Consider the following 20,016-nt stretch of genomic DNA (forward strand, 5'->3'; position numbering starts at 1 on the left):
GTATGGGAATAAAAAAATAAAACAAGAAAGAAATTATTTAACAAGTACTATCTATTTTTAAATCATTGCATGAAGATTCTTTTATGTACACAAAACTAGTAGTTTAAACTTAAATATTAAACCTAAATAGTAAAAAAACTGTACACAAAAGACCTTAAGGCTACATGAGATTTATATGAAAAATAATTATACACATCTTAATCCTATATTCTAGAAATGATTTTCTAAGGAAAGCTCACAAGCATATATAAAATTGATCAACAGAAAAAAAGATACATAGAAAAAAGTTTGATAATATTCGTCTTTATTTCAGATAATTTTTATTGCACTATAAACGTTTTGTAAAAACTTTTTAGCAAAAATGAAAAAGAATACGACAAATACCTGAGGTAGTACATTTGTAGAAAAATATTAAAAAAGAAAACATTCTATCGAGAATCTAATGTAAAAAATGCTTGGAAGACTTCTAACTAGAAGAAAAAAGAAATAAATAAGTAATGGACTAATAAGCGACAATATAAAAATAAAATGAAATGCTACTAATATACATATAGCCAAATACGAAAATAAATAAAAAAATAAATCCTGTAAATCGAGTATTCAACGTATCCATTTCAGTAAAAGCTTAAATAGTCTAAAGGTAGATTAAAAGAAACAGATTTTTTTGTTATCCACATCCTTAAAACTTAAATTAGGGGTTGAAAAAAATTTTCTATTCTATCACGTTACAGTGGATAAAATTTCCCAAATCACTGATATCTTCAATTTTATTGTACAGGCAAGAATGAAAAATATTTTCCACCCTTTCAATCTTTCAAAGTTGAACACATTAATAGAATACAAATGGATGCTTTTCCCGTTGTTTCTATATTCCATTTTCTATATGTGTTCCTCAAATTCTCTATCAGGATTGCATTTTGGGTTGTAGGTCATAATTAAAACCAAATGTTTCATATAACTTCACTTTTAGAAGAATATTTTTGGAGAAAAAAGCCAGTATAAGAAAAAAATCTGTTATAGTCCTTAGACCATCAATGAAGTCGAATTATAACACTTTGAAAATCTATTTAAGAGCCTTCCTTTTGACCAGTCTACGTTGCCTTTGCTTTTGGAAACTACCTTAACATGTCATTTTTCAGTTTTCAATGTTTGGGATAATAACACATTTTTTTTCAATTTTAATAAGAACATTATGTACCACAACCACTATGGTACCATTATTCGTGGTATACTGGTCAAAAGCAAGGCCCTTAAATAGGTTTTAAAAGTGTTATAATCGAGAAGTCGATTTCGTTGATGGCTGACCCAGTAACTATTTTTATTTTTAACCCACCATAAACGTCTTATCTTACCTTTAACATATTAAAATCACTATTAACCAAGTCTTGTTGTTGCATTTTCAATTACCACAGTACATAAATGAGAAATACTTGTCAGTAAATGTTAAATAAACTAATAATTAAGTATATGTACAAATTTTTACAAAATTCCAGTTTTGAAATGTACTCTGTTTCAAAATTTAAAAATGATGAACATGTCTTCTCCAAAATAAAACAAAATGGAACATTTTCTTTATATTCTACTATTCTAAAACAAAAAAAATAAAATTAGTAAGTAAAATCTAAAGCTACTGACTGTGGAGTACAAAAATAAAAGATAATTTTGATTTGGATTAACAAGGACAAAAATACAAGCATCACATCATATCCCGTAAAACTGATTACATAATAAAATATTTAACGTTATAGAATATGATGAAAATGTGTCAGTTCAAAGATGGATGAAAACATTTTGAGGTTATGTTCATGTCACCTACCCTCCCAATTTTACTATTTATTCCAGTTTTAGTTCAATAATCGAATTTTCTTTAAAGTAGCCTACAATAGAATATGGAACCAGTGGAACGAGATAATGACTTCTTCGAGTTATTTTTACTTGTTCACTACTGCATCTATATTTTAATCAATAAATAATCGAAGTTATAACTTTGAAATCAATTTTATCAGTCTTCCAACTCACTACAGGGATTGTTAGTCGACTTATTACAGATGTATGGAAAATTATTGGACAGTGCATATAAAATTTTAACCGTAAACGTTCTCTAGTAAGATTAAAAAATGTTGTAGCAATCTAAATGTTCTTATTGTTGATTTCATACAAGCTTTTGACAATATTACGCATAGTAAACTGGTACAAAATGAATCAATTTAGATTTTAGAAGAGGCCAAAACTTATTTAGGTTGAAATGCAGTTTAGTGAGGTGCATAAGCAAAAACCTATTTAGTATTAAGTAATTATTATGTTGGTTGAAAAATTATTTTTTCAAGTTAAAATCTACCTCCTTCCGTGAGATCCAGTCATGTATCAGTATTCCAAAACTGTCATCTACCGACAAGTAAATCTCCTTACAAAATAAAAATAAATTATAAAATAGACCATTCCCTAGAGTCAATCAGTAGCACAAAATAAATGAAAAGTGATGATACAGTGAAAAATATGAAAATAAAGTTGCATGTGGGACATAAAAAGCTTTTATCCCGTGTTTACAAAGATAAACTTTATAAAATTAGACCAATAATGGACGCTTTGAACAGATCATTCACGTCTCTCTACAATGGTACAAGAATGCTAAATATTGATGAGTCTATGATAATTTTGAACGGTCTTGGCTTGGTGTTTGTCGGATCAAAAAGATTATATAAAGAACTTTCAAATAAATAAATGAAATTTACAACTGACTTATTTTTATTACTATTCATTGTATATGAAAAGGGGGTGTTACTGTTATTTAGTTTGGAACTGCAATTTGAAGAAATCAAAATTTATTTTGAAAAATATTTACATGAAACAGAGTGGACTAAGAAGTTAAAATTAGGTGACTAGATGTTCTATTTTTATATTTTTCTATAAACGTACCTCCATATTTTTTATAGATTTAGAATAGATTAAAAATATGAAATTAAACGCATATATTTTTTTTAAATTACATAAAAAAACTTTCTTGCGCAAATATGATAAAGAAACTCTAGGAAATGGCCCGACAAATAGTAGCCTACCGTATAAAGCAAGTTCGACACAATTTATTGGGTCCTATGCAATCGTCGTGACAAAAAGCGCCGCATTTTTTACACATCACCATCGCTTTAAGACTACACGAACAAGAAGAATCGCTCGTGACGACCGCTACCGGAGCCGAAGCTGATTTTTGTATAGAAGAAGGAGCGGGTATCGGTTGTTGTTTTTGCTGCTGCTGAAGGACTAGTTGACTCTGCATCGCCGCGCCGGGGTGATCGACCATCACGTTACCATCACCTCCAATTATCGTATAGTTTTGTATAGGAGATTCCACGCTTACATCACCATAAACGACACCTGCAATTACAAAATAAGAAATTAGTTTTATGTAATAGATCCCTTCCCATAAAACCAAGGATGTTGTTGTATAAACTGCCTATATCCGGATCAACATCTGCCAAGTGTTAATTGACATTTTGTATAATTGTTATGTCAATTTGACATCTGATCTTTCTTGCTGTCTATATTAGCTGTTTCGCTAACTGTTGTTAGTTTCCACGTGTACAGACCATTGCTTTTTTAGTCTTCCAGTCTTTTTTGAGTGACAGAGGCAGTGTCCGTGTGAGTGCTGGTGTACTTCTAGAGAGTGTAATTGTGATTTTTGGTGTAGTAGCAAAGTAATTGTATTGTGAATGTTGATTCAGTGTTTGAGACAGTGTAATTTTGAATGACGGTCTAATAGTAGAGTCAATGTAATTGCGAGTGTTGTTGTAGTGTTAGAAATAGTGACATGAGTGATTTACAGTGTACTTTTGAGTGTTTGAGTAATATTAGAAACAGTAAATTGCCAAGTGTTTGTTTAGTGACAGAGACAATGTAATAATGTAGAGGTGAAGATACCGGTATATCAGTAGAGTCGGGGTAATTAAAAGTGTTGATTTAGTGATGGAGACAGTGAAATTTTGAGTGATTTAGTGGTAGAGACAGTATAATCATGAGTGTTAATGTAATGGTACAGTAAGTGTAATTATGAGTGTTATTAAATGATAGAGACCGTGTACTTGTGTAATTATGAATAAAGTAATGGTCTATGTAATTGTGAGCATTAGAGCTAGTACTATGAGTGTTTTGCAGTGGTAAAGACAGTATACCATTGAATGTTTCTATAGTATTAGACACAGTATAATTGTGAATGTTGGTTATTGAAGTTGGAATGACTTTCTTTCTGGACAAAAGTTTTTATTCTTTAATTTCCTAGTCTTGTATTCGAACAATACTGATAATGTAGAATTAATTTACCTGGAGGTAACCTTTGCCGCCTCGTAACTGCCTGTATTCCCGGATTCGGACACTGTACAATAAAATCGTTAGATGGTTGAGATTGTATAGCAGCAGAAGGATGTTCTACTTCCACACTAGCTGGTCTACCACGCCCCGCCCCAACTGAAACAATATGAGGAATTCCACCTGCATTTACTGTGTTGTTGATCTGCTGCTGTTGCTGAGAGGGCGGGGCGCTTGATGAACGCGGTGTGTTTAGAGGATCGTGTATGCCGGTTCGTTGAACGAGAATGTATTGACCTAAAGTTCCAACTGGTGTTTGAGTTTCCATCACCTGAAGAACAAAATAATTTTGATACATATTTTCAATGATTTTTAGAATATGTATAGATCTAAACTTGTGACAATATTATATTTATACAAACCTCTGGACTAATAGCTGGAGCCTGTGGAAGTACTGCCATGGTAACCGGAATTCCTTGACCTGCCGTAAAAACATGTCTAACAACCACAGGTGCCGGTGCAGTTGATCGTTGCTGTTGGAATGGAATCGTCCTCATTCTCTGAGTTACACCTCTGATACCATTACTACCTTGAACCATCTGATAGTTATTGTTGCTGGGTGCGGGTAATGGAGGCGTGAATGTTTTGTTGATAGTTGCGCCTCGTATAGGCGCAAACTGCTGCGGTTGCCTGTTGAAAGATTGCCTATTGAATCGCACAGATAATGATTCAATAGAAAGCGCCTTGTTAGTTTTATGTCGGAAGAAAAATTTATGGTGAAGTGAAAGGTGATTATTTTAGGAAAAAGCAACTTTGTACGTACCTGTTGTTTTCATTCTTTTTCATGTTGTTGGCCTGCGCGGCGGCCAACAGACTCGGAGGAGGTTTCAACTGACATCTCAACTGGTCTCTATTTGGACTATTCTGAATCACAGCCTGACATATCTGATAACTTCTTTCCAAATTTACCGCACCTGGAGGCGGTTTACTGTTACTCCTGTGGAAAAGGTTAGATTTATTTAAAATTTCGGATGAAATTTTGAACATAATTTTCTTTAACCAACATCTGTCATACTCAAATGGTTTGGTTGGCCTGTCAAAACATTTTAATCTCACTTATAGGTAGAAGGATACTTGCTTAATATTGTGAAGTGAAGAATTTTTTAACAAAACCATTTGAATGACACATTTTTGAATATTAGTTCTATCATTGATAAAGTCATTCCTTAGGGTCATTGAAAATAACTGTAATGTCAATATTCTAATTAATTCACATCCCCAACTGTATTGGAATTTCTATAACTGTTTACATCAACACTTAAATTACACTGTTTGACGCGCGTTTCGATAACCAAGTTATCGTCTTCAGAGACTTTTTTACCTTCAGTCTCTGAAGACGATAACATGGTTATCGAAACTCGCGTCAGACAGTGTAATTGTGAGTGTTGGTGTAAACAGTGTGTTCAGTATGACATCCCCAAAGCCATAGATCTTATATTGAACTATAGATTTGAATCGTAAATAATTTTTGTTGCGATTTTGTCACAAAACTAAAACGAAACTCACCTATTTCTATTTCCTGCTCCTTGAGAATTCTTTGGTTTGACTTTAGTGTGAGTAGATACCGCTCTGACAGGTTGACTTGTGCTCAGTGCTAAATAAGGAACAGAACTGGAGCTTTGCACCGGTCCTGGACGTGGAACGGCGGCGCATTGTGTAGCTTCGTTTATAATTGTACCGTTTGGATTGTTGTTGACTATAGGAGCCGTTGTCACGACGGAAGGTAGACATACTATCGTAGTAGGGGGAATAACTGTTGGGGGCATAACGTTCGGGGGAATTACTGTCGTTAGGGGTACCTGGAAAGTGTCTGAATATATATAAAAATGGTAAGAACATAGTCAGAGAAACAAAATAATAATCAATTGTAATAAGCAGTGAATAGTCAACGCAAAAACAAAAAATTAAAAAATATATAAAAAAATTGTCATTAACGATTAAAATTCTCGTCTGATTTTGGGAAATTTCATGAAATCTAAAAATATTCAGATAATTTCAAAAATTATGCTCGAGAAAACAGAAGAAATAGAAAAAAGGAGATGAATAATTGTAGAAAACAACACAGAAGTTGAAATTACATGAAAATCCTTATTAGTATCTATATTATTAACAGTAGTTCAAATGTACCGAAAGAAAAATTCAATCAGGAAGAAGCAAATTGTGTATAGCTGCAAAATAGCATTTCCTGGTATTGTATTTCAGACAAAACCGTAGAGATAATGCAAATAATTGAAATGTGATAATAAAAAGTGCCTCGAAGACAATTTCAGCAAATTAGATACATTTTAAAAAAATTATTCGATATGAAGTCATTTGGTGATTAGACATTTTCCAATTTGTAAAATTTACGATACAATATCAATTATAATTTCAATTTTAATAAACCGGATAGACTTTTTGCCAAAATTATCGTTGTAATAAAAAATAATCATTTGAAAAGTGACTAAATCAAATAATTTCGAAAATTATGCCCAAGAAAACGGAAAAAAATGGATGAATAATGGTAGAAAACATTTTCATTAATAACACAGAGGTGAAATTATACAAAAATCCTTATTAGTATCTATATTATTAACGGTAGTTCAAATGTACCAAAAGAATATTCAATCAAGTAGAAGCAAATTGTGAATAGCTACAAAATAGCTATTCCTTATTTTGTATTTCAGAGGAAACCTCATAACTTGGTGTAACTTTTCTGTGGTTGGGTGATAATAAAATAAACAAGGTGGTCAATAAATCTTTTGGATGTGATAACAAAATTATTAGAGAAACAAATTCTTCATTCCATTGTATGTAAATTAACTAGAGCATAATTTAGGACTGATTTAAAGTGTTGTAGAAAAACTAATGGGAAAATTTTTTTTAAAGTACTTAAACATAAAATGCATAAACAATTAATTAGTTTTACTTAAGTAATATTACCCCAATCGCATCAATATACATAAAACAAAATACTTAATTGTTATAATAGTTTTATAATTAAATAATATTGAACAAGATATTTGTAGTTTTAATTCAGCCTATTGATTGAACGCTAAACAACAATTGAAATATATTTAATAATGTTATAAATTAATTACCTACATTACCTGTATTTGTTATAAAATAATTAATCACACAATATAAAACAACAACAAAAGTATTTGAAAATATACAATGATCGTTATCAATTCAATGGAATTCCATATTAAAAAATTGTTGATACAACTATCAGTAAACGTTTAAATATACGACATTAAACTCCCAAACTCAACTGTAAACTAAATACCACAGTAGATGCAGAATTCATATTTTGCATTTTATTACCAAGTTTATTTATTTACAACCGACCTCAACAGTACCCGATTTTACAATTATTTATTTAACTTCCGAAGCTGCAGGTAGTTTCGTAAATCCAAAAGGGTGTTTATTAGACAAGCCTTTCTTGGAAATTTATTTGCAATATAATTAGGAAGTATTTATATTGGTGAAAGGATGGTAAATCCCTTGCTTTCCATACGATGTGTATAGTTTTTTTTATATTTTAGATACTAAATATATTTATATATACAGGATATATCGAAAAATAGGTACTGAAATGGCTTATTAACATTATTATGTATCACTATTTTCAATTTCGAATGGTTTTGTGGATTGAGGACTCAAAATAAAACTGTCCAAAAGTTTAAAAATATATGGTACATTATAACTCAAACGTTGATGACACTGTTTACACTACCACTACACCAACACTCACAATTACACAAGTTATCGTCTTTAGAGACTGTTTTTTACCTTCAGTCTCTGAAGACGATAACTTGGTTATCGAAACGCGCGTCAGACAGTTTAATTGTGAGTGTTGGTGTAGTGGTTGTGTAAACAGTGTCTTCATTATGAACATCAACAATCGTTCCAGAAATTCCAATTTAGTGAAGATAACTAGTAAATAAAAATTAGAAGTAAAACAATCATTAGATAGTGAACTATATAAATATCTATACATGTAGATATAAACGAATAGGACACACTGTATATTGTTGTATAAAATAGAAGAACAATGAAGAAGTCACTTATGGCCACTTGCACCGTTTCGCTTAAACTACTGTTAAAAATAAACAGCAGATTAAAACTAACTAACCTATTAATTAACCCATAGTTAAAATTTAACTTTCTGTTTAGACAAATTTGGTAAAATATATGGTACTAAAACCTAACAATTTTTTGGTTATGTTACCGGCGTATAGTTTTTTTTTCAAATTTCCCAAAACGAAAAGTGATAGCCTGTTGCATATACTTCAAAGCTTGGATCAAGGACCAAGGTCACTAGTTCCTTGAACTTGAAGTGGACATTTTCCACACGGGAATTTCTAGATGAAATAAACTAACCTAACCTCACAGGCAGTTAAGAATACTTGCTCAGAAATTAAAAGTGAATAGGGATAGGTAACTACAAAATGCTGTATGTTACCTGCTAACAATAATGGTAGTTTGTGGTGCAGCAAGTACTACAACTCTGAATCCTGATCAATAAACTGTAGGTTTTAAAAGTTGAAATCACTAAAACATTTCAAGTTGTCCATGGTTTGGAAGTGATCGTATACTTTTCTTAGAATTCCAATTTCAATAACAATCCAAGATGTCACATGTCAGATGGGACATCCTCTAGTAATATTTCAAACAACTCTTCACGAAAATCAAATTCCTACGTTTTTTGAGGTTAGGATTTATTCAGAAAACTGTTAATTAAAATATAAATCCTCGGATTCCGGTGGTTTAATCCAACCGAGGTTTAAATCGACTTGAACTGCATTAAACTTGCTGTGCAAATAAATAAAAAAAAATATAACTATAGTTTATAACATAAATCATTGGTGCAAGTTGCCCTTAAAGAGACTAATACATTCTTCTGTTTTATACAATGTTCTTATTTAATTGTATTATATACAGTGTGTCCTATTAATTTATATATATACATGTATAGATATTTATATTGTTACACCAGTTCAGAGGAATGCTAAAAAGACACAGGGTGCTGTAGAGGTAAGATCGATCAACACTGTCATAAGATCATGGACAACAATTTATGGACACTTAGTACCTCTAATAAAACAACATGTCAAATGATTGTATTTACCCATTGGTATAAGAGGGTATGACTTGCTCACTTTTTTCAATATTCTTAAAATCAATTAAACGGTTTACTTCAGCATAGTTTGCAAAAAGTACTGAAAGTTTTCCAAATACTAGAACCTTAAACTGAGCCCAAAGGTATTGTTGTTGCTTGTTTACAATATTTATTATCATAAATACAGGTTGTTACAATTAGATTTGAGACATACTAGCAAGTATCAACAAATATCTGGAGAAGTTTGGTTGGAAATTTTATTCTAATAAGATTTTGTTGTCCATAGTGATTTTCGAATATCTGCTAAATTAAGGTATATTTGTTTGGGTTACAAAACTTTTCCTAAGGATGGGTTTTTTGTGAAACAATGAAACATCGGAATGCCGATACATTTTTTTATAAAATATTTTATTTACAGAGTAATTCAATATTTTCTTTACAACATAATCCGTCTAACACAAGATATTTGTCTATTGGAATATTTCTGCCACAAAAATTAATATCCCTATAGATTTTTAGGCCATCCTTTTTGATTTGATGGTGATCTAAATTCCTCCAAACGTTTGGACAAAATCATGTAAATTCCTCATTCTCTTATAATTTCATCGTTCATTTCAGTTTGTAATTCTTTTCTATTTTCGCTTGACACCAAAACTTTTTCAAAATCTGTATATATAAAATACACATGACTTGAAATAATAAATCGAGTTTTATAAATTTTATCATCATAAACATTTTTTGAAGTATGAGCATATAAAAGTACCCCTCAGAAAAGAACTAAGATACATAGATAAAAAACATTAAAAATAGAAACTTACTTTGGTTACAGGTGAAGTTACATTCGAAGGTGATGTAGTACTAGTAGTATTCTCTACTTTAGTGACTGCTTGAGTATTAACTATTTCTGGTGTTAACGTGACTTCCAATTCAAGTTTTACTTGATTCCCACTATATTCTTGATAATTAGCAGACTGTTTTGGAGTTTCTTTTTCATTATTCTCCTCACCAGCAGTCCCAAGTGCAGCTTCTACCATATCCGAATCCATGTTGACATCATATCTGAAACAACATATATTTGACAAATCCAAAAAGATTTTTACAAGATTCAATTCTCATAATATGTCATGCTTCACTAGCAGCTGTTATTATGATGTGGAGAATACTAATAAATGAAGACGTATGTGTTAATAAAAAATTCGTTATTCAATAATTTTATTGAAAATATTACATTTAAAACTTGAGAAGCATAAAATCAGTCACTATTATAGGAAATATAAATTTAATATCAAGTACTCAAAAAAGAGTATACAAAAAAATCTAAAAAACAATGGAAAGTGTTGTTTCAACACCACTGAGATCAATTATAGCTTAATAGCATATGGACAATCTTTTCATCAAGACCATTCCTTATTTCAATGAATCTAAGACGTAGCTGTACACTGCAAGGCAGATTTAATGAAGCTATCGTACATGGATTAAGATCGGGATTGATAGCTGTCTATACTAAGGCTTGAGGTAATTTTTAACAATTTATTGGTTTCATTGTTATGAATTTTCTTCACAATTAAAGAGAAGGTACGATTAATGGTTTTCAACAATGTACCAACAATGATCACTATATTCTGCTGTTATCCTCCATATCCTGTATGCAGAATTGTGCAAACCTTTAATTTGCTCTATTGCTTAATGGAACACATTGATCATTAACAAGTAGGCAAAATGTGGAATATGACATTACACTATTGATCACTTTCCCAATCCACATGATCTCTAGTAAAATGTAGTTCTGCTGTTTGATACGTTAGGGGTTAACAAACACTCTAGAGATGATATCAAAGTCTCTAAGTCGTTTCGTCATTGCATCATTGCTTATTTCTTGTTGATATCACACAAAGTCTAGGCGAAGCAAATTTTTGACTTACAACTAGAAATTGTTAAAATTGGTCCTGATTTGTATCAGTTACAACCTCAAAGCCCTGACCTGGTCTTTTTTATTTCTTTCTATCTCTTGGAATCTTTCTCAATGCTCTAAAAGTCGACAATTGTGCCACGTTATATCTTTGTACCACTTGTGATTGTGAGAATCCTAGTCTTATCGATGTCATAGCTGCACTAGGGGTTTTATTTGAAGTATTAATCAAGTTACAGAGCTAGTCAAGATAAAATAATCGGTTTGTTGTATTCTTAGTACTTTATTTCAAGTAAAACTATTGGGTGGCAACAAAATTAAGCCGGAAAAAGAAGCCTATAGCTCCTTCATTAAAAGTTGTGGCCAAATAAACAACTAATTGTTGGTATTGCTCGGGAAAGTACCTAGGAATACAAATGAACTTTTTAACACAAATAAATTGAGCAATATTGAGAGAACTATAATGACTTTTTTGGAAAGAAACCCAAACTACTACTGGGAGTTAAGCTTCTACTAAACAAAACCATCACTAATTAGATGTAAAGTATTGAGCTGTGAGTGTTTGACGAGAAATTTTAGAAATCAATCCAAATATTCCTGATATTCCAAAATATGTGACAAATAAAATACAATAAAATTATCACAAAGTTTTAAATACACATTAAAAAATACCAGAGGATTATCAAACCAAGAATACTGGAAACGAATTAATTAGGCGATCTTAAAATAGTTGAAAGGGCTTTTCATATAAAACAAAACTAAAATTTATTCGGATATAATAAAACCATAAACTTCAATTAATTAAAAGTAAAAACGTAGAATAAACATATACCTCCAATCGTTTACAACTACAGGAAATCTCCCCTGTTCTAACTTAACTTCCAATTCTTCCTGCATGGGAATCACCTGAACGTGTTCGTCTATTTGTTTTTCAGTAAAACTTTTTTCTGGCGGCGTTTGAGCAGCAACGGTTGCCGCTTCCATATTATGTAAAGGCGGTACTTGCATTAACTTTTCTGTCCTGTTATCCACCATAGCCCAACAACACTTGTCTGGCGCTGCAAAAGTAATATTTGGTCATTTAGAAAACAAAACAAATTATCATAGGCGGGTTAAAGAGAAAATTTTGTAATATATATTCATGAGATTTCGCAATTTATACAGTTTAATATGTTGAATGTTGAAGATGTAAAAGACTTGTTTATTTTCAAAATTATATGTCACTTCCTTTATTAATAAATTCTGATCATCGGTATACATTTTTATCTAATAGTTAATTCTTTTTCTTCCTTTTTATTGTACACAAATCTTATCTTATTTTCTATTATCAGTTTTTTAGCTCTTTCTACTCCAATAGTGTATATTTCATCTATTTCTTTTCTTCGAAATCGACTTCTACCTATCTCTACACCCCAGTTTAAATCAAATAAATTTCAGTGACTTGTGATGATTAGGGGTTATTTATTCCAGTTATCTTAATAATTTACTTTTGTATTAAGCAAATAACAGATTCCTGTTTGGTTATATTTAAAAAAAATAAATTCAGTTTTTTTTATATGTTACAGCATAAGCTCCTTTTATTCGAATCTGTTCTCTCTACTCGTTCCTTATTCAGTAAATTCCATTTGTGTTCCAATTACCTTCCTCATTTTATTTTTTTTTCCCGCAGTTCTACAGGTGTCAGGTTGGAATTTGAACCACAACAAAGAATTCATCCGTTGCAACATCACAAACAACAAATACAACTCCAACATCTGGGAATCCAGTTGAGGGCTGCAAGGTTGGTGTTTCAACCACAACAAGGAATCCAACCGTTGCAACATCACAAGTAACAAAAACAACTTCAACATCTGGAAATCTAGTTGGGGGCTGCAACTATCCAGAAGATCCATAGATAAGTCCCAGTTTTATCTTTATTTATACGTCGTATTATTTTTTTCAATAAATTTATTTATTGCTGAAGTTTTCTTTTTGTTCTTAGCAATAAATATTAATTTGGATAATAGTTTCGGGAGATAGTTTTAATATTAATTGTTCACCCCATCTGAGTAGCAGTTATTTATATACTTTAACTGAAGTCGAATACCACTTCCTGAAGAAGAGTAGTCTCCTGCTGGAGAAGTGAGTTTATTGATTTGAATTCATTTCTGTATGTACGTTTAGTAATTTTCTAAGTCTTTCAATTGTTTTGTTGTCATCTGAATCCATTTTACTTTGTACTTCTTTGCTATTGATGTTTCAAGTTCAGTGTTGTCAAAACCTTAGCTCTGACCTAACTCAGACTAGTCTTTCTCCTTATTTAAAATTAGTTAAATATTTTTGTATTAAAAATATGAACCCTTCTTGAAAATTCCTTCAAAAGGTGATGGTGTAAGTCTCATTGTAAAAACTCTCGTTGTTTCTTTATAATAACTGTTTTGAAATTTGATCTGGCAACTAAAATGTAGAGTTTGTTTACTATTTCGGGAGGTCTGGTATATTTAATACCTTTGGTAACAATATTATACTTTGTAAGAAATTGATTGGAATTGAAACGCACATACAATACAATAAATATAAATATTTTACCTGGTACGGTGGTTTCTCCAAAGAGAGTGGCTTGTATATCCACCGCACTGCTTTCTTCTTTTACTCCTTTATCTGTTTGAACAACAGTTAGCTGCCCCGATTCCAGAACATAATTTTCCGCATCAATAAATCTGTAATGAAAATTGAATGGATTGCAAACTAACTATTTAGGTTGAGTTGTATACTATATTGTTTCTACGACTGTATTATCGTATTATTTCTCCTAATAATGATGATTATTTATCATGACAGCCGTAAAAAAATATTACATTTCATGTCAAATATATCTTTATATATAATTTCATGCAAATTATTTAGAATTTTCATAAAAATTAGACATGACACCCAAATTTCATTTTGCAACGTTGATTTTTATACTAATACTATAAAAAAATATTTGCGTTTGGATGAAATAGAATATGTACATATTCCATCAAAGCGTAGAATCTAAGTGATTACATGTTGCCAAATTTTCTCTAATATCTCTGTAGAATGGTTTCTACTAAATGACTAGAATCAAAAATGCATAAAAATACAGTTACTAATTAAATATAACTGAGATATCTCGTTGAGTTGAAGTAAGACAGAGAATCTAATAAAATCCAATTTTCTTGAATTTTGATAAAAACAGATTAAATAAAATATAGACATATGGCTACTTTTACCTGTCTTCTTCATCAGTCCTCACAGTTTGAAAGTTAGTTTCTGATAATTGAGCCATTACTAAATCACATTCCTCAACACTAGCTCCTAACTTTTCCGCAAAATCCACAATACTTTCATTAGGTTCGACTAAAGCGTCACCTGTTTCCACTACATTATTATCATTTTCAGCAGGTTCCGAACAAGGCGGTTTTTCTTCTTGTAGGATTAATGTATTCGGTAAAGGCTGAAAGGTTTCAGGTATTTCAGGTTGTTGACCTATAGATTCTATAAGATCCAAGTTTTCAACTGGTTCTGGAGACTCTACAGGATGATCTTTGTTAATATCTACTTCGGATTTGACATCGTTGTCTTCTAAAGTTTGTATTAGGGTGATATCTTGTGAATCGATTTGTTCTACTACGAGACCATATGGTTCTTTATCTTCAATGTGAGTGATTTTTAAATTATCTGTAACTGAAAAGTGCACTCTAAATTCATACCATTAACAATAAAGGTTTACACACACACACATCACTGAGCAGTGGAATGGTAACTCCAAGCCCACGATACTGAATAATGGAGCCACCTGGTACACAGATGGCTCCAGGAGGAATTGTTTCGCCTAAGTAGGTTTCTGTGGGGGAGACCTCAAAATAAGCGAATCTTCTTTGCTTGGGTAACAGGCTACTGTCTTCCAAGAGACGTATTTACTGTGATGCCAGAAACAGACACCATCTCAACACCATAAGCATCACGGACGATCTGGATCCAGACCACATCATCTGTGAGTTCCCAGCCTCACATGACAGCGGTTTAAACACTTGAGCAAACCTCGCAGTTTGCCTAATGACATCAAAAGGTTCAAGCCAAAGTGCCTGATGGCTCGTCAAAGGTCATTGGCCTCTGGTAACATCAAGTGGGGCCTATGTGCTCAATGGCCCCTTGGTCGCCCACAATGCTAACTTCTATTCATCAGTCAATTAGTCAAAACGCTGGTTTAGAGGTTTCCAAAAAGTCGGGTCAAATATCAAGTGCTTTAATGTGGATACTTTAAAACGTTGTAGCTGCAATTGTCCCTTATTAACCAATGCTAGTCCTTCTAGCTAGTTTCCATTTCTACTTGTTTAATTTATGAACTAGAACACTAAAATTTTCAACTCACCTATATGACATTCACTATCATCTTCAGTAATTTGTAAAGGGTCAGTATCCATTGGTGCAACATCTGATAAGTCCGGTGTGGGTGCCAGAGGATCCTCCTGTTCTTCTTGATCTTCATGTTCAGTTGTAGAAGTAGTTGAAGATGTTTCATCAGTTTGATTATGATCTTCCTCCTTGTAATCAATATGGAGTTGCAGAGAATCCACAGTCTCTATCGTCTCATTACTAGAAATTTCCTCTATATTATGAGTGACAATACTACTGGAACTGCTGCTATTTTCATCAATATGTCTACTATCTTTGTCATAGTTGTACCTATCTTCTTCCAAATTTTCAGACATTGTTTCACTGGCTTTTTCATCATCGCTACCATCATCTGCTAACTGATCATGGCTTTCTTCTAACACATCTTTTTCATTTTCACTGGGTCCTATGGGATCTAGATGGTCTGCAGCTAGATAAACAGTAAATGCTAAACAAATATAAATAGTTATACCAGACGTTTATAATGGGGAGAAACAGTTTTTTACCAATCATGTCACAAGTACATTATTTAAAACAATTAATTGCTGCTCAGGAATTTATATGAATTTAGCGGACTAGAAACAAGTTTTATGAAACAAAAAAAAAACATTTATGAACTGCTATGGCAACTGAGACAATTTGTGTTCATTGAATATCATCTAAATTGGGATTTCTGGAACTATTGGTGATATTCATAATATTACCAATTTTCAAAATTACACTAACTGGTCCTTCGAGCTTTTCATAGGTCTCTCATATCTGACTCGAAGGACAAAATAGTGAAATTGTGAGTTTTGTTGTGATCGTAATGAATAGTGTATTAAGTATTCAATGAGTGAAGTCAAATTACCTAGAACATTTAATTGCGTTATTCTTTTTAAAAGAATTAAGAACAAAGAAAATTAATCTTCTATTATATAGTAATTGTTCACCAAAACAATTCTGTAGATACTTTGGAACTACACACATAAAAACAATAATTTTACGTAGACAAAATAGAATGTTTCACCTCAACAACCATAACTGCAACATATTAAGACTGATTTAAATAATGGAAAGTATATGTTCTTGAATAGTTTATGAAATAGCAACTTACTTTTTGGAGATCTTCCTTCTGAGTCAGTACTAGGCGACCTGCGTCTTTTCTCAGGCTTTGAAGAACATATAATGATTGTCTCTTGATTATTTTCTAAAATAGTATCACTTATATTAACAATACATTTTTCTTGGAGCTCTACAAGATTATGACTAACTGTTGATGTGTCGACATCTACTTTAAATGTATTTTCAGACTTTAGTCGATTTTCTTCCTTATGTACTTGTTTTAATTGTTTTATAGGCAACAAGTCAGGAATTGGAGATTTGCTTTCTACAGGGTTTAAATCTGAAAATTTCATACTGGTACATGAGCGAGTCATTGCACCAACTGTTCTCAATCTTTTAACAGGAGGAGCTGCGGAATTTTTACTTTGTTTGGTCATATTAGTAGTAGAAGGCCTTAGTTTTATTGTTGTCTTGATAGGTGGACGTGGTGTACTATGTGTGGTACTATTTACACTAGTGGTTACAAGAGAATCAGCTGCAAAAGATCTATCTCCCCAAATTGGTTCAAAATGTTTCAGTTTCCAAGGATCAACCTTATTTCTTTCTTTATCGGCTTCTAGTTTAAGTTTTTGTTGATTTTCTGGCGTGAATTCACCTTCAGCTAATCTATCTTGCCATTCAAGGCAGGCTCTAGCAAAAAATTCATTATTTAATCCTGAATTACTCATATCTACACTATTTGGATCATTATTTACAATGTTTCTATCAACACTGGGTAATAATTGAACCAATTTGTTTTGATATAGAGTAGGTAGAGCTGCAAATGTTGCTTTGTTAAGCAAATGGCGCAAATTTGTATTGACTAATATCGAATCAGGCGTCTCCAAGTCAATGCAACCTTCTTTGGTTTGTTCAAGTTGAGCAGCTTGTGATAATTTTTTGTTAGATCGTTTTCTGGGTTTCTTTGTGAATCCAGGGATTGAGGCTAGTACTTCTTTCATCGTTGGCGTTCTTGTCGTAGGCACTATGGTTACAGTTGGTTCTTCAACTGCTTGTGGAGGTAGAGGTTTAACTGCAAAAAATATTATTAAGCTCACAAACAATGGAAATAAAAACTAACAAAACATTAATAATAAGCTTTTCAAAGAAAAACGAGATTCACATACCATTGACAGTATTGGGTTGTATATGAAACCAAAATTGAATTTAATTCTTATATAATGAGCCCAAATATATAAATATAGGGTATACCAAATATAAAAAATTTCTAATAACTAATACTTTATATATATATTTCAAGTGCCACCAAAATTTTATGGTTATTTCTGGTCATTGAAAAGATAAAAACAAAAGAGTATGAATAGAAAAATGAATGTTTTTAAAATATTTAGTAGCAGCACATAAGGGAGCTCCACTATTTTTGTCAGAATTTCAAGATTAATAAACCAAAAAAAGCTAAGAAAAATCTAACAATACAAACTGCACCTAGTAGAAATTTACATTGATTAGAAGGGTAGATATATTGGAAAAACTGAATTTATTATCCTACAAGATGATTAATAGATTAATGTAATTGATTTTTGTTTTTCATAAATTTCAGCAAAATTAACACATCGGACTGCATTATATATAAAAATAGTTTGTTGAAGAAGAAAGATTTTTTGTGGACAGAAAACATCATTTTTCTTCACTGTTCATACAGATATGAAAGGATAAAAGACTAAGAAAAGAATGGATGTTGTAAATGCTTGGGATCCTACTTATAAGGATTTTGTTAATAATTATAAATTTCTTCATAAATAAAATTTTTAAACTGTTTTTCTCTGAAATTTTATCACTTTTTACTACTCACTTATGACACAAATTGTAATACTCTGTGTAAACAAAATTCATCTACCAAATAATGTTATGTATAAATTGCCATTGTGCATAAATTATGAAATTATTAATTGCAAAAAAAGGAATAACTATTCAAATTTAAAAGGTTAGTCGGGAATTTAGCAAAAACAAATTAGTAATGACTCAAAATGAAAGGATTTAAATTATCACAATATCTCATAATGACACATAATATATTAAAAATATGAAGAACTTATTAAAGTGTCAATATATTTTGCATTATTCTTGTTGTTGTATTAATATAATCTAAATAATTAACAAAATTTTTTAAGAATAAATGAAGTTTTGTCAAATTATAAGTACAACTATATAGTCGAAATCGTCATTTAAAATACCCACAAATGTTCTATATATAAAATAGAATGTATAATAAATCCATAGAGGCATAAAAAATTATAAAACTTCGATATTACTCAATGAAGATGGTTAATTTACCTATTATTCGGGGTACAGAATTTGTATTTCCAGAAGCTATAGTTGTATTTTTCCTTCTACGCTTAGCTTGTTGTCGAAGTGCATGTTTAATTGTTTTCCTTCTACTAGTACTAGCTCTGGTACGATCTGCGGAAGTGTCGTTGTTATTGCTTACATTTTGTTGATTGGCACTTGAAATTTCGGCATTTTCGTCTTCGCTTTGACTCGAGTTACCTGTATTATATTCTGAAATACCATCTGGTGTAACGTCTATTTCCATTACGTAAATAACTACAGCACATTAACGCTTTTCCTAGTTTTGTTGTCTTAAAAATTCACAACACACAACAAAGCTTTTAAGGTATTCATCGGTAATTCACCCCATGTTAAAATAACTTTTAGATATTTTACACTTAAAAAAATCGATATATTACGTATTATAAAATAATGAAGCATTTAAGTTAAAGTTATTAGTGCTTTTAACGCGATTTTAATTCACAAATCTACTTGTCAAATACAATGCTATCCGCCATTTCATAACTGGGCCTTTTATAAACAGGGAAATGTTTTGCTAACAAAACTGGGCCCTACATTACCAGTAGCCCATTTTTGCAAACTATCAATATGTCAAATTTCAAATAGTCCATTTCGATTTATTATTTTCACATAAACGTAAATATATAAAATTGTTATGAATTTTGAATATGTAACTATATAGTTATTCTCAATTAATTATAAACTGTCTATTTATTTTTGATACTATCGTAATATGTATGTAACCATCTCAACCGAATTTATTCTATACGAATATTTTTAGTTGGCAATAAGAAGTGATACCAACATTATTACTAAAACTTACCGAAATATTATTGCTATGTTGCTACTAGCC

At 31.3% G+C, this 20,016-nt stretch overlaps 1 protein-coding gene across 5 annotated transcripts; it reads right to left on the bottom strand.

The window, feature by feature from the left end:
• Positions 1 to 30: 30 nt before the first annotated feature.
• LOC130450183 (polycomb protein Asx) lies at positions 31 to 19,859 on the bottom strand. Of its 5 annotated transcripts, none has more exons than XM_056788414.1 (12): positions 19,149 to 19,859; positions 16,867 to 17,886; positions 15,748 to 16,218; positions 14,606 to 15,059; positions 13,941 to 14,071; positions 12,205 to 12,430; positions 10,282 to 10,522; positions 5,866 to 6,158; positions 5,123 to 5,296; positions 4,722 to 5,004; positions 4,315 to 4,630; positions 31 to 3,372 (listed from the first exon to the last, which is right to left on the bottom strand). In XM_056788414.1, the coding sequence occupies exons 1-12, from the start codon at positions 19,405 to 19,407 to the stop codon at positions 3,053 to 3,055; spliced, it is 4,188 nt and encodes a 1,395-aa protein (XP_056644392.1). In that variant the 5' UTR covers positions 19,408 to 19,859; the 3' UTR covers positions 31 to 3,052. The 5 variants fall into 5 exon arrangements, with proteins under 5 accessions (XP_056644392.1, XP_056644397.1, XP_056644395.1 ...); XM_056788419.1 differs by having other exon boundaries at positions 40 to 3,372; positions 14,606 to 15,053; positions 15,748 to 16,200; XM_056788417.1 differs by having other exon boundaries at positions 40 to 3,372; positions 15,748 to 16,200.
• Positions 19,860 to 20,016: the final 157 nt, after the last annotated feature.

Source organism: Diorhabda sublineata, chromosome 11 (assembly GCF_026230105.1).
Source record: "Diorhabda sublineata isolate icDioSubl1.1 chromosome 11, icDioSubl1.1, whole genome shotgun sequence".
Classification (NCBI taxonomy): domain Eukaryota; kingdom Metazoa; phylum Arthropoda; class Insecta; order Coleoptera; family Chrysomelidae; genus Diorhabda; species Diorhabda sublineata.